The 18,705-nt window shown below is 31.4% G+C and overlaps 1 protein-coding gene across 1 annotated transcript; it reads left to right on the top strand.

The window, feature by feature from the left end:
* Positions 1-8,189: 8,189 nt before the first annotated feature.
* Positions 8,190-16,757, top strand: LOC139089632 (putative odorant receptor 92a). Its single transcript, XM_070639213.1, has 5 exons — positions 8,190-8,285; positions 10,275-10,907; positions 11,551-11,596; positions 16,250-16,539; positions 16,698-16,757. Exons 1-5 carry the CDS (start codon positions 8,190-8,192, stop codon positions 16,755-16,757), a joined length of 1,125 nt encoding a protein of 374 aa, XP_070495314.1.
* Positions 16,758-18,705: the final 1,948 nt, after the last annotated feature.

Genomic DNA, 18,705 nt, shown 5'->3' with positions numbered 1-18,705 from the left:
TTTGGTCTATGAGAAACAAAAAAAAGAGGTACTTTAATGTGTAGTCTTAATAGGCCTCAGGTTATCAAAATATTCATAAACTTTCGCTTTAAAATTTTACTTCTGGTCAGCAAACTAAATCTAAACGGATTTACATAATTTCATTTAATTTTGCCATAAGCCAATTTTCAATCCATTCCTTTATTAAAATTTTGATCGTGCGATGTGTGCGCCTGTGATCTCTTTAAACTCTCATTTTTTTTTCGTGAGAAGCAGGTCTGATAATAAATACAAAAAGTAAGAGTTTCTGCAGAAAATCATTCTTTAGGTCTTAAAATAAAATCTTTTTATGACATGAAAGTATGTCGAATGTGAAAAAAGGTTTGGCATAAATATGCTTATGTAATAGAATGACCTCTGGATCATTTAAGAGAGCTTTAAGTACTCAACATATGTCTTGTTACATACTTAGGCACAATATGATATTTTTCACATGATGTTGTGATTGATAGTTGTAAAGTACTCAATATGGAACTAATAAGCATGAATAAGACTCATCATTTTAGTATATGTGATGGTTAAATCGACAAATTGCGTTATATGGGACTGCGTTATGAGTAGAGTGCGAATCCGATCAGCAGAAAATCGACTATAATTAAGTTTTGAGCTTATTATGCCTTAAGGCATTGCAAAAATGACAAAATATCATTGCTTTATTACGCAAAACAAATGGCTTCGCATTTTCGTATGACACATGACAGCTGCGAATGAACATTCAATTGGCGTTTTCGAGATGAGGATTCTTAAAGTCGTATTTGATCCTGAGAACGAAACTTACTTCTTACTTCCTTGGCTGGGGCGCACGGGGGCCCATTGCCGCGTTTAAAGAACGTCTGTAGACAGCTCTATCTTTCGATAACTTGCCAATTTGGGATCTGAGAACGAAAAAGACCTGTTAAGGTACAGGAGCTATGTGAAAATCAGTCAGTTAGGAACGGTAAGGTTTTAAAGTCTGAATTTGCAGATCAGCGGTTGCATTGTAGATAGTACACTTAGTGTTAAACGGTGCTCATAGATTACCCACGGCTGTTGTAGATGATTGGAGATCTTGTGGGTGGCCAATAAACTATTATTGGAAGAAGCCGTCAATCGAGGCAATATTGCACTTAAAATTGGAAATTGACAAACGGTAGCCAACAATAGAGCAAGCTTTAGGCGACATCTAACAGAAGTCATTGATCACAATTGATCTGTACAGTAAGTAAATGGAAGCTTAAATCGATCAAATTTTGACAACCAACGATTCATGAACAAATCTTCTACATTATCACAGTTCTTTAAGTCTAACAACATCCTAAACAGCTTAAACAAACAATTAATTTTCTTCTCAGACCAGCCTTCAAAAATGTGCGAAAATAAATTAACAATTAACATTTTGATCATCAACTAATGTGTTATTCATAGCTAACAAATGTTGTATAATATAAATGACTAGTTTCACAAATTATCAGCACACAATTGCACTTAAAAACATTCTCAAATAAAAATACAAAAATTAGTCACAATTTGCAAGAAAATGTGAAGATTTTTAATTGTCTTAATTAAAATACATTAACTAAAAAGCTAATGCATATGATTTGTGATGATACTCTGTGATTATTCAGTCACTTAAAAGTCTAATAATCACCGACGAAAATATATTTGATGTAGGATTGCATAAGGCACTAAAAAGCAAATGGTAATTTGACCATTTTTGACAAAAAGCATGCAAATAAGTTTATGATCTATAGTCATCATGAGATTTGTTCAACTCTCATCATTGTTTCCTTATGGTGAGTTGGCTCTGAAATTTTTGAGTTTGCAAAAACCATTGAGGGATTTGTAGGCCAAATGAGATGGTATGATTTCACATGAATTCTCTTCCTTCTTTGTACTTTCCGAATTCAGTGTTGCACTAGAGCGTTCCGCGGTTAATGATTCATTCCTGGATTGAATAAGAAGTGAGGATGCGCCAGATCTCTGTACTCAGTAGAAATATAGTTTATAGTGAGATCAGTAAAATTACTCTTTTGATGACATTAATGTCTGTAGTCTGCAAAGGAACTCTTCGAGCTGAGGTTCGACAGTTAAAACTTTATCTTAGGGAGTCTAGAACTAATTATTGCAATAATTAGGTAATTAGGAATAACTAAACCATGCCGTCACGCAACCACTTCTACGGCCGAGCCTTTTCTGTTCAGATCAACCAACAAACCTACGAAATTCTAGTTGGATTTTTTGCTTGCTGAATTAATCTTAACAACTCGGTTTGTGTGATTCACATCGATCAAGTTTTGATTAGATACATTAAATTGGTATCACTTGGATCAGGTATCAGGGACCAGACCTTCCTCTGAAAGTTGAAATTACTAGCAACAAGATTCAAGAGTTCCCTGTTCCCTCAATATAGTTTTCTGGCTACATCTCGGCTTCTAGGTCATGTAATTTTGCAGAGTAGGTCTTCAAACAAGATTTAAATTCAAATTCACAATAATCATTTAAAATATTTTTCGCAAGGACAGATCGGACAGATCCATCAAATTAATCAAATTCCTCATCATTCAGTCATTGAACTCTTGGTTTAAAAAGCTAATTTATTATTAAAAAAAATTTCTTCAACATTTCACTTTCAGTTTACTCATGCTAATTCCTCACAACTAATAAAAGAAAAAGAAGACAATCACCATCAATGTAATGTCATCGTCGCACATAATTTATGAATTGTTTTACACGATATTATTTTTTTCTCACAAAAAAGATTAAGTATTTAAAGACAATAAATTTTCATTGAATTAAAGATTCATTCAAAAAAATGGCAAAAAATATTTATTTTTTTTTAGAAAGTTTCTCACATTGAAACTAAGTAATATAAATTGCTAGATGAATTCTTGCTGAGCCGGGAGGTACAATATAAGTTTATATTGTCAAAATAAAAAAAGAAATTCAATAAAACAAAATTTATGAAGGATGATAATTTTTACAATTCATTGAAATTAGACGATTCTCTAATATTTTTGCATAAGATTCGATCAGATTGTGAGATAAGAAGAAGATACAGAGTTGTTGGATGATTGATTATTGGGAGTTGCTGAGATATTAAGTAAATTTAAGGCTTAGGGGCAATCCGAGCAAGGCAGCAATCTTTGAAAAGAGCTGAAGCCGAAATGTGGCAATCTTCAAAATGAGTCCAGGCAGAAGATGGTAATCTATGCAAAAAGCCGTCAACGGAAAGCATCCTTCTTAAAGGGCAATTTTTGGAAGGCGACAACCAGCGTTAGGGTCACCAACAGAAGATAGGAAATTGCAGTAGGGGCCATCGGAGAGACCGATCTTTTCAAAAGATTCTACGGAAGGAGTGATTGGTAAAAATATGCAACAAGGAAGTTCACACCTGATCAGAATGATTTCATTACTTGCAGGAGTTGCTGGCATTTTACTTTAGAAAGGGGCCATCGGAAGAAGATGTAAACCCTTAGGATGAGCCTCTGGCAGAAGGTGGTAACGATTAGAATTGGGATTCAGCGAAAGACGACAACATGCAAAAGGCGACAACCTGCGAAACCGTTATTTGATCATACCGTGTTTTAAGTTAATAGCTAGCTCGAGTTTAGTTAAATTGAGTCACAGTCACATCCAAGAGTCTTGAATAAGCATTCAACTAAAATATCAATACTTAACATCTCTATTCATTCCCACAACTTTGCTCTAAATAAAATTACGCAATCGATCACCCATCACTTTACAAACAACAGCTCTGCATACGTCTGTGCAGTAAAAGTCTTTCATTAATTTAATGATTCCTTTATATTTACCACAATATATAAACTTCTCAAAATGTGCTCATTTATTGCCTAATAATTCTCACTTTCGAGTCTCTTTAACTATCAATTTAAATCAACTGATTTGCATTGTAGAAACAAAAATAAAAAAAAAATCCCATAAAGTGAAATGTGAAATGCAAAACGTGATGCGATTTAATGCATAAAAATTCGAAATAAAGGTAAGGGAACTGAATATTTATCTCTCAATTTCTTTCTATTTTCATCCAAATTAAATTGTTACATTTGCATCATGATCTGCTCCCAATATTCTGATGATGCAGCAGTAACAATTGTCTGTAGACGGGTGATTCAATAAATTACTGACATTTAATGTCATTTGCTGTTTACTACTGTTATGCATATTTTCATATCCAATTGGAAATAGAAGAAGTAAAAAAAAATCATTAAGATGAAAATTTTTCTCATATTTGATTTCACTTTCGACATGCTTCTGTGGCTACTACTGCATCATGTCGTTTCTGATGCATGTTGTACTTTTGTTACAATTGCTCGTGATCAGCAAGTCAAGCAAATATTTTCATATTCATTATTTTTTTGCTGCTGCTGCAATGACCGACTGTAGTCGATGAAGTAATGTAAAGGAAATGAGAGTATTTTCTTGTGATTGATATAGTTGGTCATTAAATGAATGACATAAGAACTTCTTCAATTAAATTTATTTAGAGATGTTACTGAAGTTTTAGATGCGCAGGTCTGCAGTTTTTGATTGTAGCTTATATTGCATCCACTTTGCTGGCAATACAAATCTATTGTGATTCACGGCTTTCTCTCAAATGAAGCCTAAAGATGACTTTCGTCTGTCAATTACCATAAGGAAGTCAATACCTTAAATGATAGAATTTAGTACATTACTTGGCACTATGATTGAGACAGATTGAGGATTCTACCTTTTTGAACATTGTCTTACTTTTAGTAATTTCCAGACGGAAGCCAGCTTTAGACGCAACCAGAGGGATACCATCGATCACAATTGATCTGTACGACTAGCACAGAAAGTTAGCAAGTAAGAAGATTCTACTTTAAAACTGCTGGACTGCACCATTGGATGAATTGTTAGAAACTATCGAAAACTGCAGACTTACGAATCTAAAGCGCCGGCAATCCAGGCTTCATCCAGGCCTTCTGTTCTTAGCCGTACCCTAAAGACTTTCTCATCAAAACCAACTCATTAGCAACTACAACTCCACATAAACCTCAAAATTAAAGCAATAATATTCTCATTACCACATAAAAGTACTTAATAAGCCTAATTACGATACATAAGTGTGAAATCAAGGTCTTAATAAAGCTATTTAAAAGAATTGTCGCCAATATACAATTATGATAATTAGCAGTGATTTTTTAAAGTCATTAATCTGAACGGTACTTAATTTTTATAAATGGCAGGCTTAACAAGAATGAAGTCTGTGTGGTCTTTTTGTCGGTCACTTTCAATTTTTTTTAATTTATAAATTTTACATTTAAATCCACTTGTGACTGAATGCTATGCAATTTATCTCCTTGTTAATTTGAATTTCCTTATTGAAATTATTTCACAACAATAAAACAGAAGCCGGCTACTTATTTGCCTTATTTTTACTGTTTCACTTTTGTTGTGTTCTTTTACGTATGTAAAATAATGAAGGAAATTTAAATTACATTTCGCATTGTCTGTTGGTCAGTAAGTGGACAGCTTACATATCTGTGTATATATAACTGGAAGGAAGTAAAATGTTGTTAGGTCAAATTTTGTGGACATTTGTTGAGTCTTTTTGATGAAATCGAGAGCATGCGTTCTATGAGTTTGTAGGTCGTGTACTCTTACCACTAAGCTATCAGAAATTGTTTGATATCCAACAGTACCAAGCATCAATTTGTCATTAACTGGTTTTATCTCCGACAAATGAAGAAAAAGCTTTTAAAGCTTTTCTAAACCTCTTTTATTAATAGCAAATGGAAGCTGCCTCCGTTTAGCATCCATATGGCTGATGAAGATGTTTAGCGGAACCTTAAAAGCTCCGTAGCTTCTTCATTTGTTTCGCTCAGCAACATATTCTTGTCTACTCGATTTCATATAAACTAAGAACTTTAAAATCAACATGACTTGACAAATTCATAGGAAAAAAGTCTATAAGCAGGTCTATAAGTTATTATTAATTTTATGAATATTTTAAAAGGTTATGTTGAAAATTTCTCACTTATTCATAAATCATATGAATTTAATTTTAAAATCAAGGAGGGTGGCTAGATGGTAGCTTAAGCAAAACTTGGAAATCTTACAAGTTACAAGTTTTAATTTTCAATTTTATAAAAAAAATGCACATAAAACTTATATCTTGGATATCTTGGGATTCCCCGAGTTTGAAATCCCGAAAATTTCAATCCCGATCGAGAAAATTTATCGGGACTGAGATTTTGAGAAAGTATAGATATTATGTCAGAGTCAAGCTAATTTGATGCCGGATTTTGAATCAAATAACCTTGGTTGGTTATGGGTAAATCTCCGTAAAAATGGAACTGCAAAAATTAACTAAAAATTTTCTAAATCGACTAAGAATTGTTTGTCATAGATCTAATTAAAATCTGATCTTTAAAAATATTTAATTAAATTTATTTTGTTTGTAGACAAATTTTAACTGAAATTTATGCTTCAATAATGTGTCGAAAAGTTGACATTCTGACACGATTTTTGTAAATATCTCCTTAACTAAACATCTTTTTTACTAAATAAGATCACATAACGAAAGTTTAGAGGAGCGAAAACCTTTTTTGTTTATCTTTTTTAAGCTTTAAAATTCATATTTGAAGAAAAAAATCAAAAATAAAAATATCGACTTTTGGTAAAGTTGACAATCAGACGCTCTTCAAATTGAAATAAACCATTAATTAAAGCATTTACAAAGCTGGATTATTCGAAAAACTATCTTAATTAACTTTTTCTACCATATAAGAGTATAAAAAGCTAGAAAAATTAACCAGTTTTTGAGAATTTCACAAAAAACATAGTTTTTCGATAGAAAATTCTTACGGAGATTTACCATTATACAGATCGATTGAGATCCATGACCTCTCTTAAAAGTCTCCTAAAGCTGGTCCTATCGTCTGCCAATTACCGATATCAAATGCTATACTATCTCCATCAACAGCTTCTCTCCATGAGCTATTGGGCCTATCTTGTGCTTCGAGATCAAATAACCAACTTGTTCTATTAATTAAATTATTGAAGAAATTCAAAATTTCTGAAAATTTTTCATTTTTATTTCCAAACACCCTAAATACAGCTCTATTACAAGAAAGTATCGCAATTGTAAAATCATTAATAATAAAATATCAAGTGACAAACTTTTTAATAATTTTGAAATTCTTTTTCAATCATCCAATAGACACTGAAGAATACAGTTTGAAAATTCTAACTCTACACCAGAAATGGAGACTGTAAAATTCATAAGATTTAATCAATTTTACTGGAACTACCTCCTGAATAAAAAACAATTCAACTTCCCAAAACATCGAATCAGTGAAAAGATTTTGCAATATTTTATGAAATCCATAAATTTAGTTGTGACGTGGAATCTTTTGGTATATGCAATGGCAAACAATGTCAATTTATACTTCGATCCATTTATGATTGAGAGATCCTTTATGGGATTCTCATTTATGGCAACAATTTTGAAGATTTTAGTCACATATGGAAGTATTTATTGGAATCGAGATAAATTGGACAAAATTATGACAATTTTTCCAGAAAAGTTCACATTGGAAGTGACAATGACGCATAAAATTGACAAAAAGCTCATGTGGATTAACCTTTTTGTCAAAGGAATATTTTGTCATTTTTCAAGTTCCTTCATATTACTGATTGGAGAGCCTATAAGGGAATATATAGTCAACAACAAGAGAATCTTTCCATTTCATATAGTTTTTCCATTCAATACAGAGCCAAGCTACATCTATTACCCATTATTAATATGGATAGTGATTTCACATGCACTGCATATCATTTTAATGGCTGGAAATTACAACGTTATGTATGGATTTGTAACTTTATTGTCAATAGAGTTTGACATCCTCAAGGTACAATTTGAAGAATTAAAGGAAGTTGAGCCTGAAGAATTCTGTAAGAAAATCAAAAACTACGTCAACAAGCAAACGGAACTAACAGAAAATGTCAAAAAGTTCCTAAACATTTTCGCGCCTACACTTCTTATAAAGTTTATTTTGAGTTCATTTCTACTCTGCGCTTCAGCATTTCAATGCGCAATATCTTTGGATGCTTTAGGTTTATTATTTCATTTCATTTTTTGCGTGTTTGCACTAAATCAAGTCTTTACGTTGTGCTTCTTTGGACAAATGTTAAAAGACTCAAGTGAAGGTGTTACTGATGGAATTTATAGCTGTGGATGGGAAGATCTTATGGATAAGAAGCTTAAATTGTCTGTGTTAATGGTTTTGCGAAAGGCACAAATTACTTCAAAATTGACGATCTTGAATATTTCAACAGTTTCGCTGAATCAATTTAAGGAGGTGAATATATTGTTATTCTGAGTGACATAAATGAAGAAGGCTACAAATGGAGATTGTAAGGCTTGGCTAAAATTCCTTTATTAACAACAGAGCTCGAAGACAACTCGGATTTTGTATAGATAAGTCAACTCAAACTAACTTTTATATACAAAATCAAAATCTACTGCGAGTTCTGATTAACACCAAATGGAAGGCGTCTATTTTTAACAGTCATATGGATGTCAAACTGAAACGGCTTCCATTTGGTGTTAATAAAATAGGTTTAGCGGAAAGTTTCCCTGATCGGCACATATTAAAATGTTGCCTTTACGGCGACATGCCTTGAAATGAAATGTTGCCTTTCAATATGTGTCGATCGGGTCCGTCGCGAAGCCTTCTTCATTTGTGTCTCTCGAATATTGATCATTGATCTTCCTCTTTATGTCTGAATTTTATATTTTATTTTTAGATAATAAAGACAACATACTCATATTTCACATTTTGTCGACATGTCTTTTTGAAACATTGAGGAGAGTTCAAGTTTGAGGACATTTAAACATGAAGACTAAGAAGTAAAATTTGGACTTCAAATTTTTTTTAAAAAATGTAAAAAAGTTTAGAAAATTGATTAGCAGCTGACTTACTTATTTCATGCATAATGTGACTCAATGACTATCTCTAACAAAATTTCTAAACTAATTGTAACTGTTGACTTTCCATAACTTAAGAATTGAACGACCCCTAATTCATTTTCAATAAGAATATATTGAGAGACTTTTAACCTAATTTACTGATTGATAGAATGATTAAAATTGATTTATAGATTAAACAATTATGTGATATCCTATATATTATGTGAATAGTGCTATACATAGATCTATTATGTATAATAAAATATGTAAAATTAATTTTAACATAGGAAATGTTCTGAAATTACGTAACTCCAAAAATTATGTTTCAGAACCTTCCTCCACATCCTCACCCTTTTTTCGTATCATAAACTATGATTTGTTTGTCCCCCATAAGGGAGAGTTGAGCACCAACACCTCTAACTGCAATTTTTGGGAAAAAAAATTGTTCAATTTGAATCAGTTTCAATTTAATGTTCAAATTTTTTGTGTGAGCAACGATGCAATAGTGCTGGAAATTATATCGAATTCTATATGCGGCAAAAGGTCAACGTGCGCGTTCACCAAGGAAGTAAGTTAACTATCAAATTAATGAAAATCAATCCAAATCCCCCTCTTGTCAAAGGATTTCTGCTTACATACTTGTCTCCCCTTACTTAAGCGTTACTTAATTTCCGAACGTTCCAACGCTGTAACCTATAATTAAAAAACATTACGTAACCCCTTTTTCACTTATTTCCAGCTTTTTTATTTTTAATTTTCCCAGTTCCTTAATTTTCCAGATCCTTAATTTTAACAAGGAACCTCTACATTCGTCAAAATGATTTGGTGTGGAACAGTTCGAAAATCGTGCATCCGTCCGATAGAATTTGTGGATTATTATAACATTTATTGGAAGCATTTACTAAATCGTTCAAGAACAAGATCTGTGCGCGAAAAGTTTGTGAAATTTTTAAAAAATTTGTTATTTTTTGTGACATGTTTAAATACATTTGTGTATGCATTAACATTTCTTGGACGTATGTTCATCGATCCATATGATATTCAAAAATCATTTATTGGAATTGCATTTATGCCAACAGTGTTGAAAGTTTTAATCAAATGCTTTTGCATTTATAGACACAAAGACAAATTATGACGAATTTTATCAATGATGTCAGAGAAATACACAATTGGGGACATCGAAAGGCATAAAATCAATCAAAAACTCAAGTGGATGAGAATATTTATCCAATCAGTTTTCTGGCATTGTGCGTTATCGTTTGTGTTTTTCATTTGTGAACCTTTAATTGCATATTCACAGAATAATGAAAGAATCTTTCCATTTCATGTCATTTTCCCATTCGATGCAACGCCTGATCATTTATATTATCCAATTGTGTTGTGGATTGGTGTATCACATTCATTGCCAATTGCTTTAATAATTGGAAATCACAACATTTTGTATGGATTTATTGCTCTATTTTCATTGGAATTCAACATTTTGAAGACGAAATTTGAAAAACTTAAAGATTTAAAGCCAAAAGAATTTGCTAAGAATCTAAAAAGTTGTGTAGATCGACAAAATGAGCTTGCAAATTGTGTTGAATTATTCCAAGATGTTTTCTCGACTTCATTTTGTTTTGAATTTGTCTCAAGTTCATTTATAATATGCTTTACAGCATTCCAACTCTCAACATCAACAGATGGCATCAATTTGACTTTTAATTTTCTTTTTTGCTTATATTCATTAAAACAAATCTTCATACTTTGCTTTTTTGGACAAATGTTGATCGATGCAAGTCAGGAAGTTGTCGATGTAATATACAATTGTGGATGGGAGGATTTAGAGGTTGGCTCTAAGAAATCAATTCTATTGACACTGATAAGAGCACAAAAGACTTCACAATTGAGTGTATTGAATATTTTAACAATCAGTTTGAATCAATTTGAGATGGTAAGATTCTATTTTAACTAGGATTTAACTAGGATGGCCATTTACTGTTGAGACACTACTCTGAGCGACACAAATGAAGAAGGCTCCATTAAAGAGCTTTAATGCTCCTCTTAAGCTCTTTTTCCGATCGGCAAATATGCAAATGTTGCCACCACGGCAGTATACTTAAAACCAAGTGGCAGTCTCTTGATAAATTGAGTTGTTTTCGCCAATTGGCTGCCTCTTGGTTCTAAGTATACTGCCATCTCGACGCCGTGATGTCAGCATTTCAGTATGTGCCGTTCGAGTTTGTTAAAACCAAATGGAAGCCGCCTTTATATAGCAATCAAACGACGGCCATATGGATATGTTCCTTAAAAGCTCCGAGGCATAGACTTCTTCATTTGTGTTATTCAAGTGTTGTATCGAGTCTTTTTCCGGGTTGCCAAAACAGCACAACGTGGTTTTTAGGGCATCGCTATGTTGCCGTATTAACAGCGAAATGCGAGATTGCATTGACGACAACATTACTATTGTCTGCATTGTGCTGCTCGGGCTGCTGTCCAAAAATTACACAAAATTGAATGGTCATCCTATTTAAATATTTATTAGTATTTATTTATAAATAAAACTTGTTAAAAATTATAAATTTTGATATTTATAGGTCATAAAAACAACTTATTCATATTTCACATTATGCCAACACTTATGTACTAAAAACCTGAAGAAATGATAATTTCATGAAGATATGATTTCTGAGGAAAAAAGGAAAAATGATCCTGATTGTTAAAAATATAGTTGTTACATTCGATTTTCCACGTAGTCAAATTTGTACACGAATAAAGGATGTGTATTATTAGCTTTAATTAAGTAATAAAAAAATGTGACTTTATTAATATTACATGTGGATATGACATAAAATCCTAATTTTAAATGACCCCTTTTTACATTTCAGATGGATTAATATTTAATTAAAATAGTCATAAAAATTATGAAAAAATCAAATTCTCGGAAATTTGTCGAAATAAGGCGAAGAGCGAAATTGTTTAAATAGAAGCCTTTTAAGTTAATTAAGTAATTAACCAGGAATAATTTCAGTGTAAAGCTCATTAAAAGTGGAAATTATAAGAATTTTGAGAGAAAAAAATTTTTCAACTTCATTACATCAAATATTCTAAATGAATATGAATTACTTTTCAGAACCAGGCAATTCTAAAATTCACCATAAAGAGCTATATTAACATCAGTTCCATCGACTGATTGTGACGCCAGAAATTTAGAAAACTTGAAATTATGATTAGAAGTTTATTTTTAAATTTAAAATACTTTTCATTCGATATTAAAGTAATTCAAAACATATAAATAGTTTGAATGGTTGTCAAGGCACATGACAGTAATGTCCATCTGTATGTACCTCAGCGGACATTCTCCCAGTTTTCATCCTTGTCCTGAATGAAATTTTGTTCTAGGTCAAGTTTAATATCATAAAAGTTAACTCTAATTTGTGACCTTTCCTTATTTTTAGAAATCATTAGATGGTCATGCTACATATGACGTACAAATTATTTATATCAGTAATGGGCAACCTTTTTTGTGACACTTCGCGTATCAGCCATACTTACTTACATACTTCGCTGATCGTACAGATCAATTATGATCCACGATCTCCATTTAAGTTTCTTAGTTTCTAGTTAAGAATTTGGGCTTGCTAGGCTAACGCACTCTGTAATAGCCAAAGCCTCGTTAGATTCTGATCTACTTTGTTGCTTGAATTGACGGCTTTCAACACGAGAAGGTGAGTTGTATGTTAAGCTAGGTACAGCATAGAGCAGCATTTATTTTTATATTTCGCGTTCTTCCAGCCAGTGGCTTATCAGCCATATCCATTTTTCTTTTTTTTGAAATTAAATATAATTCACTGCATACTGGTTGTCCACCACTGACATAAAGATTTATTTGTTAGCCATTAAATTATTATTATTACTTACTTATTCATAAACCAAAAAAAAAGTTTAAAAAGTTACAATGGATAATAGAAATAATTTAGCAGACATTTATTAACTTTAAAATTTGTTGGAACATTAGTATCAAATAGCTCTTCAACCAAATAATACAAGATATTTCATACCACATTCAATCTTTAATTTTAAAATAATATTAAATTAAAATGGAGAACCTGTCAAAATTTGAAAATTTCTTGTACTTTCGTAAATCTCTCGAAAAATTTATTTTAATTGACATAACTGCGAGTGTGCTTGATGACAAACCGGAAACAGTCAAGCAAAAAGTCATTAGAATACTCAAGCATGTCTACTGTGGATATATATTGTTAGGTATTTTCATCACTATTCCTAATTTCATTTACAAAACTTATCTGCAAATCCAGGATTCATCGGACTTTGACATTGACATGTTTGCAAATGGATTCACGATATCAGTTTCAGTTCTAATAATTGGAATCAAGTTTTTGACTATTTATCGGAATAAAAAGAAAATTTTTAAAATCATCCAAGTTTTAATAAAGGAATATCCAACGGATCCAACAGAAGTCTCAAGGATTGAGAGATACAGCAGGAAATTTTACAGATTTAACAAGTATTTTGCTCTATATTTTTACACGACAGGCCTTCTTGGCTTAATTCCGCTCATGAAATTCTTCTACACTGATGAAAGAAAATTTGTATTTGATATGGAACTTCCTATTGATGCCAGTATAACACCAATTTACTTAATTGCAAATCTGCATTTAGTCCTAGGCTGTGTCTATAGCTATTCACTGCTTATTACAGGAAATCTAAAAATCAATGGCTTAATGATTCTTTCAACCTTAGCTTTTTACAGCTTGAAATCAAAGTTTGATGCATTAAGGACCATAACTGATAAGGAAGAACTAGATAAGTCATTAGTATCCTTCATTGAAAGACATTGCGAGTTAAATGACACAATCCACAAAATTCAGGAACTATTATCTCCAATATTTTCAATAGTTTTCATTTCTACATCAGTTATAGCTTGTTTGACTGCACTTCAATGCTCAATGACAACAGATGCAACTAAATTCATCTTTAATATAACATTTTTCGCTTCATTATTCGTCGCGATTGCTATGCAGTCACTTTTTGGTCAAATGTTTAAGGATTCTCATAATGCTTTGCTTGATAGCGTTTACAGCTGCGAATGGGAGCAAAGAGTTGATAATAAATTTAGAAAATCATTGGTTTTAATGCTGGCAAAGATTCAGAAACAGGAAGTTTTTAAAATTGCAAAAATAATTGATATTTCATTAGGAAATGTGACTAGAGTAAGTATGAGAAAATTGATGCAATGCTTTAATGGTGGGCCTATGGATATCAATATTGAATGCGATATCGCAACCTTTTGGCTGCCATGAATAATTTGTCTCAATTTTGTCACATTTTGTCATTTCTAAATGCAATTTTGATCATAATTTCACTTTAAATTTCTTTTTTTTTTTTTCAAAAACACATTTTTGGTTGATTAGGAATATTCACATCCTGTTTGTATCTCATTAAAGGTTTTAGCATCTACATCTTCCTATTACACACTTTGTCGACAAGTTTACGCAAATAGTTAAACAACATCATTCAATAATAACTGATCGACTTTACAAAATTGATTTGCTTAGATATTGTGACGGAAGATTAATTGATATAAGTAGTTTATAAAGGAGTCAATTACTTAATAATGATGAAAACGTTTTCTGGAATAATTAGAAATTGAATTGTTCATGACTTCTTGGATGATTTTTGACTCTTCAAATTCTTATATACTTAATATGTGTTTTTCGTCGTTTAGTTTTAGGAATATGTATAATACAGTGTGCTCTATGCTTAAAAGCAGAAATATGTAGTTTATTAAGGAGTCAATTACATACCCAAGTGTAATTGGAAAATTTGAATGAATTTTTCATGACTTTTTTGGACGATTTTTAAGATTTTTGACTCTGAAAAAATGCATGTAACGAATGGACAAAATTACGATATAACTAGTTGATTGCAAGTTAATGTTCAGTTGATATCTAGTTCTAACGTATTTTAGACGCATCGGGTATGTACAATAGATGAATGGTTTTTAGCTTGCAAATCACTAGTTTAAAACGATCATGAACTACTTATTGATCAAATTTGTATCGAAAATTGAATTATTTATTAAACATACACGTTCAAAGCTGTGTTTTTTCGAAAATTTAAAAATATTCTTTTAAATAAACGTCAAGTCACTATGAATCCAATTTTGATTCTAATTTAAAAGTTAAAGCAATTTTAAAGACTTATTTCATGATTTAAATGGTATCATTTCAGATTTGGACAGATTAAGCCTCTGAATAATTCAACAATGAAAAAGGATAACAAAAACAATTAAGCAGACATTTTTCAAAGAACCAAACTATTTATTGTGAATAAAGATATTAGTATGAAGTAGAATTTAAGGCAAATAATACTGAAAATTTTTGTTCAACATTCAATTTCTAATCCGAAAAGAAAATTTAACCAAAAATGGAGAACCTATCAAAATATGAAAATTTCTTGTACTTTCATAAGCCTTTAGAATGGTTTATATTTATTGACATACCTCCATATGAGTTTGATGATAAACCGCAAAAGATCAAGCAAAGAATTGTATTGAAATTCTCAAATATCTTTCCTGTGGATTTTTTTATTTAAGTGTATTCATCACATTTCCCAATTTTATATACAAAACTTATTCACAAATTCAGAATTCAACGGAATTTGATATTGACATGTTTGCAAATGGATTCACGATAATTGTTTCGATCTTAACTATCGAATTGAAATTTTTGATCATTTTTTGGAATAAAAGGAAAATTTTGAAAATCATTCAAGTTTTGACAAAAGAATATCCAATGGATATAAAAGAAGTGTCAAGGATTGAGAGATATGACAGGAACTTTTACAGATTTAACAAATATTTCGCGATTTTTAATTATGCGACAGTTATTCTTGGCTTAGTTCAATTTGTGATTTTCTTATGGACTGGTGAAAGAAGATTCATATTTGATATGGAATTTCCCATTGATGCCAATATAACCTCACTGTACTTAATTGCAAACTTCAATATACTACTAAGCTGTGTCTATATCTATTCACTACTAATCACAGGAAATCTAAAGATCAATGGCATAATGATTCTTTCTACCTTAGCTTTTTACAACTTGAGATCAAGGTTTGACAGATTAAGGACCATAACTGATAAGAAGGAACTATATAAGTCACTAGTTTCCTTCATTGAAAGACATTGCGAGTTGAATGGCACAATCCACGAAATTCAGGAACTTTTTGCTCCAATATTTTCAATAATGTTCATTTCCACATCAGTTATAGCTTGTTTGACTGCATTTCAATGCTCAATGACAACAGAAGCAACAAAATTCATATTCAATATAGCATTTTTCGCATCATTATTCATGGAAATTGCTCTACAGTCACTTTTTGGGCAAATGCTACTGGATTCTCATAATGATTTGCGTGAAAGTATCTACAGCTGTCAGTGGGAACAAAAGATTGATCCTAAGTTCAGAAAATCAATAATTTTAATGCTGGCAAATATTCAGAAACAGGAAGTTTTTAAGATTGCAAAAATACTTGACATATCTTTGGGAAATGTGACTAGTGTAAGTATTAGCATTGTAGAATTGGATCGACTTCATCGATCGACGCAAGTTTTTCGTGATCAGGTCAGATAGACCGGTATGTTAGCCTCTTAGCTGCCATGAATAATTTGTGTCAATCGGCTACGTTTCGTCTTTACTAACTACAATTTTGGTTTTAGGTTTTAGCATCTACAAGTTCCTATTACACACTTTGTCGACAAGTCTATACAAAAAGTTAAACTATTTCATTTCATGATAACATAACACATTCACAAAAATAGCTCATAATATCTTATTTCAAACTATTGACGTCTTTAACTTAAAATTATCTATAAATGTTTTGTGATGTCCATACACAGGATGATGTAGTTGATAAAACTGCTTATTCATGATAAAATAGTCAAAAACATTTTTCAGGAACAATTTGAATGTAAATAATAAATGTCAATACAACATTGATTTTAGTTGTAGGAAAAACTTCCTACAAAATTACTTAAAGATGTTTTTCAGTCACAATAAAAAAGTGGAAAAATAAAGTCAAAAATAGCTTAAATTCTTGATAAATTAATCATGGATTGTAAAAGTATTTTCATAATTTTCCTTATAATTTTCATGGGAAAAGCTTTCAAATTGAATTCGGCGAATTTTACCCAAACATTCGCATCATCAATTGCACTTTCTGATGTAATTAACAAATTTTACATCGAAAATGGAATTAAATTTGACATAATTGTAATTGAGGAGTATTTAGAACAGCCTAACGGAATTTTTGAAAACTTCTTGTCTCAAAATAATGGAAATTTTCCATACAAACTTAAAGTTGATTTCCAAACCAGCCGTGAAAGCTATGTTATTCAAGACTTTACAGTCATCTTCGCTTCTAAATGCTCAGACTTAATATTTATTAACAGTCAGTACGGAATTCTAAGTTCCAAGAATTTAAAAATCTTAATTTATTTTGAAAATTGCGAATTAAAAACTTTAAAAGATGAAATGAAATTTTCCGTAAATCAATTGAAATTAAAGATTTACAGGAGTCTAATAGAAGTATTCGAATACTTCCTGATCAATGATAACAATGTCCTTCATTTAGCCACAATTGAGTGGTTTTCCAATTCCAAATGCAATTTTCCACAACTCAAAGTTCTCAATACTTTCGACAAATCGTCAAGAAAATGGAAATCTGAGCTGAAAAACTATGAAAAATTTCAAAATTTTTACGACTGTGAGCTGTACATGCTGCTTCCAGTAGAAAGGAATGTTTGGGGTAGAGCAGAATATGACAAAAAATCAAAAACAGCCATTGGCATTGGAATATCACCAATGATATTCAAAGTTCTTGCAAAAAAGCATAATTATCGTAACTTCTATCAACCAGCGACGCTGCAAAATGACACAATGTTCTTCAACAAAAGGCAGCACATTGATAATTTCCTGATTCCTGTCAATGGAATTACACACACGCCAAATGTTTACTTTGAGGTTCTACAACCGACATTCTTTCATGCAAATTATCTTCATATGACATCACCATTTTTGGAAATTAAGGAATTGATTTGTGTGACACCTGGCGACATGTACACGCCATATGAAAAGCTTTTACTACCGTTTGATGCTATCACATGGATATTGTTTTTTGTCACATTTATCACAGCATTTGTATCGATACTAATTATAAACAAAATGCCGAAATTAATACAACATATTATTTATGGACGATCAGTTGAAACGCCTACGTTGAATGTGTTGAGCATATTTTTTGGAATTCCACAATATACGCTACCAAATAATAACTTTGCTCGATTCATTTTAATCAACTTTGTCTTGTTTTGTTTGATTTTTCGAACATGTTTTCAAAGTAAAATGTTTGAATTCCTATCAAGTGAACCGAGAAAAGCTCCACCGAAGACAATCGATGACTTAATTGAGAGAAATTATTTAATCTACTTGGCGAATGATTTTCATTACTTAGAAGATTTGATAGATGATGAAAAGGAGAAATGGTAAGATATAGTTAGCTTTTTTAAAAGTTGACAGGACTCCAATCAGTACCCGAAGTCTTCTTGAATTTTGTATGAAAAAGTTGACCCGATTTTATACAAAATTGAAGTCTTCTAGCTCTGACTCATATGGAAGCACCTCCACTTTTGAGTCCTGATAACTCTGAAGAATTAGATGTTCAAATTC

The sequence above is a fragment of the Chironomus tepperi genome, unplaced genomic scaffold (genome assembly GCF_022539635.2).
Source record: "Chironomus tepperi strain 1889 unplaced genomic scaffold, CSIRO-AGI_Ctep_v1 contig_184, whole genome shotgun sequence".
Taxonomy (NCBI): Eukaryota; Metazoa; Arthropoda; class Insecta; order Diptera; family Chironomidae; genus Chironomus; species Chironomus tepperi.
This window is presented reverse-complemented; position numbering and strand designations above follow the sequence as displayed.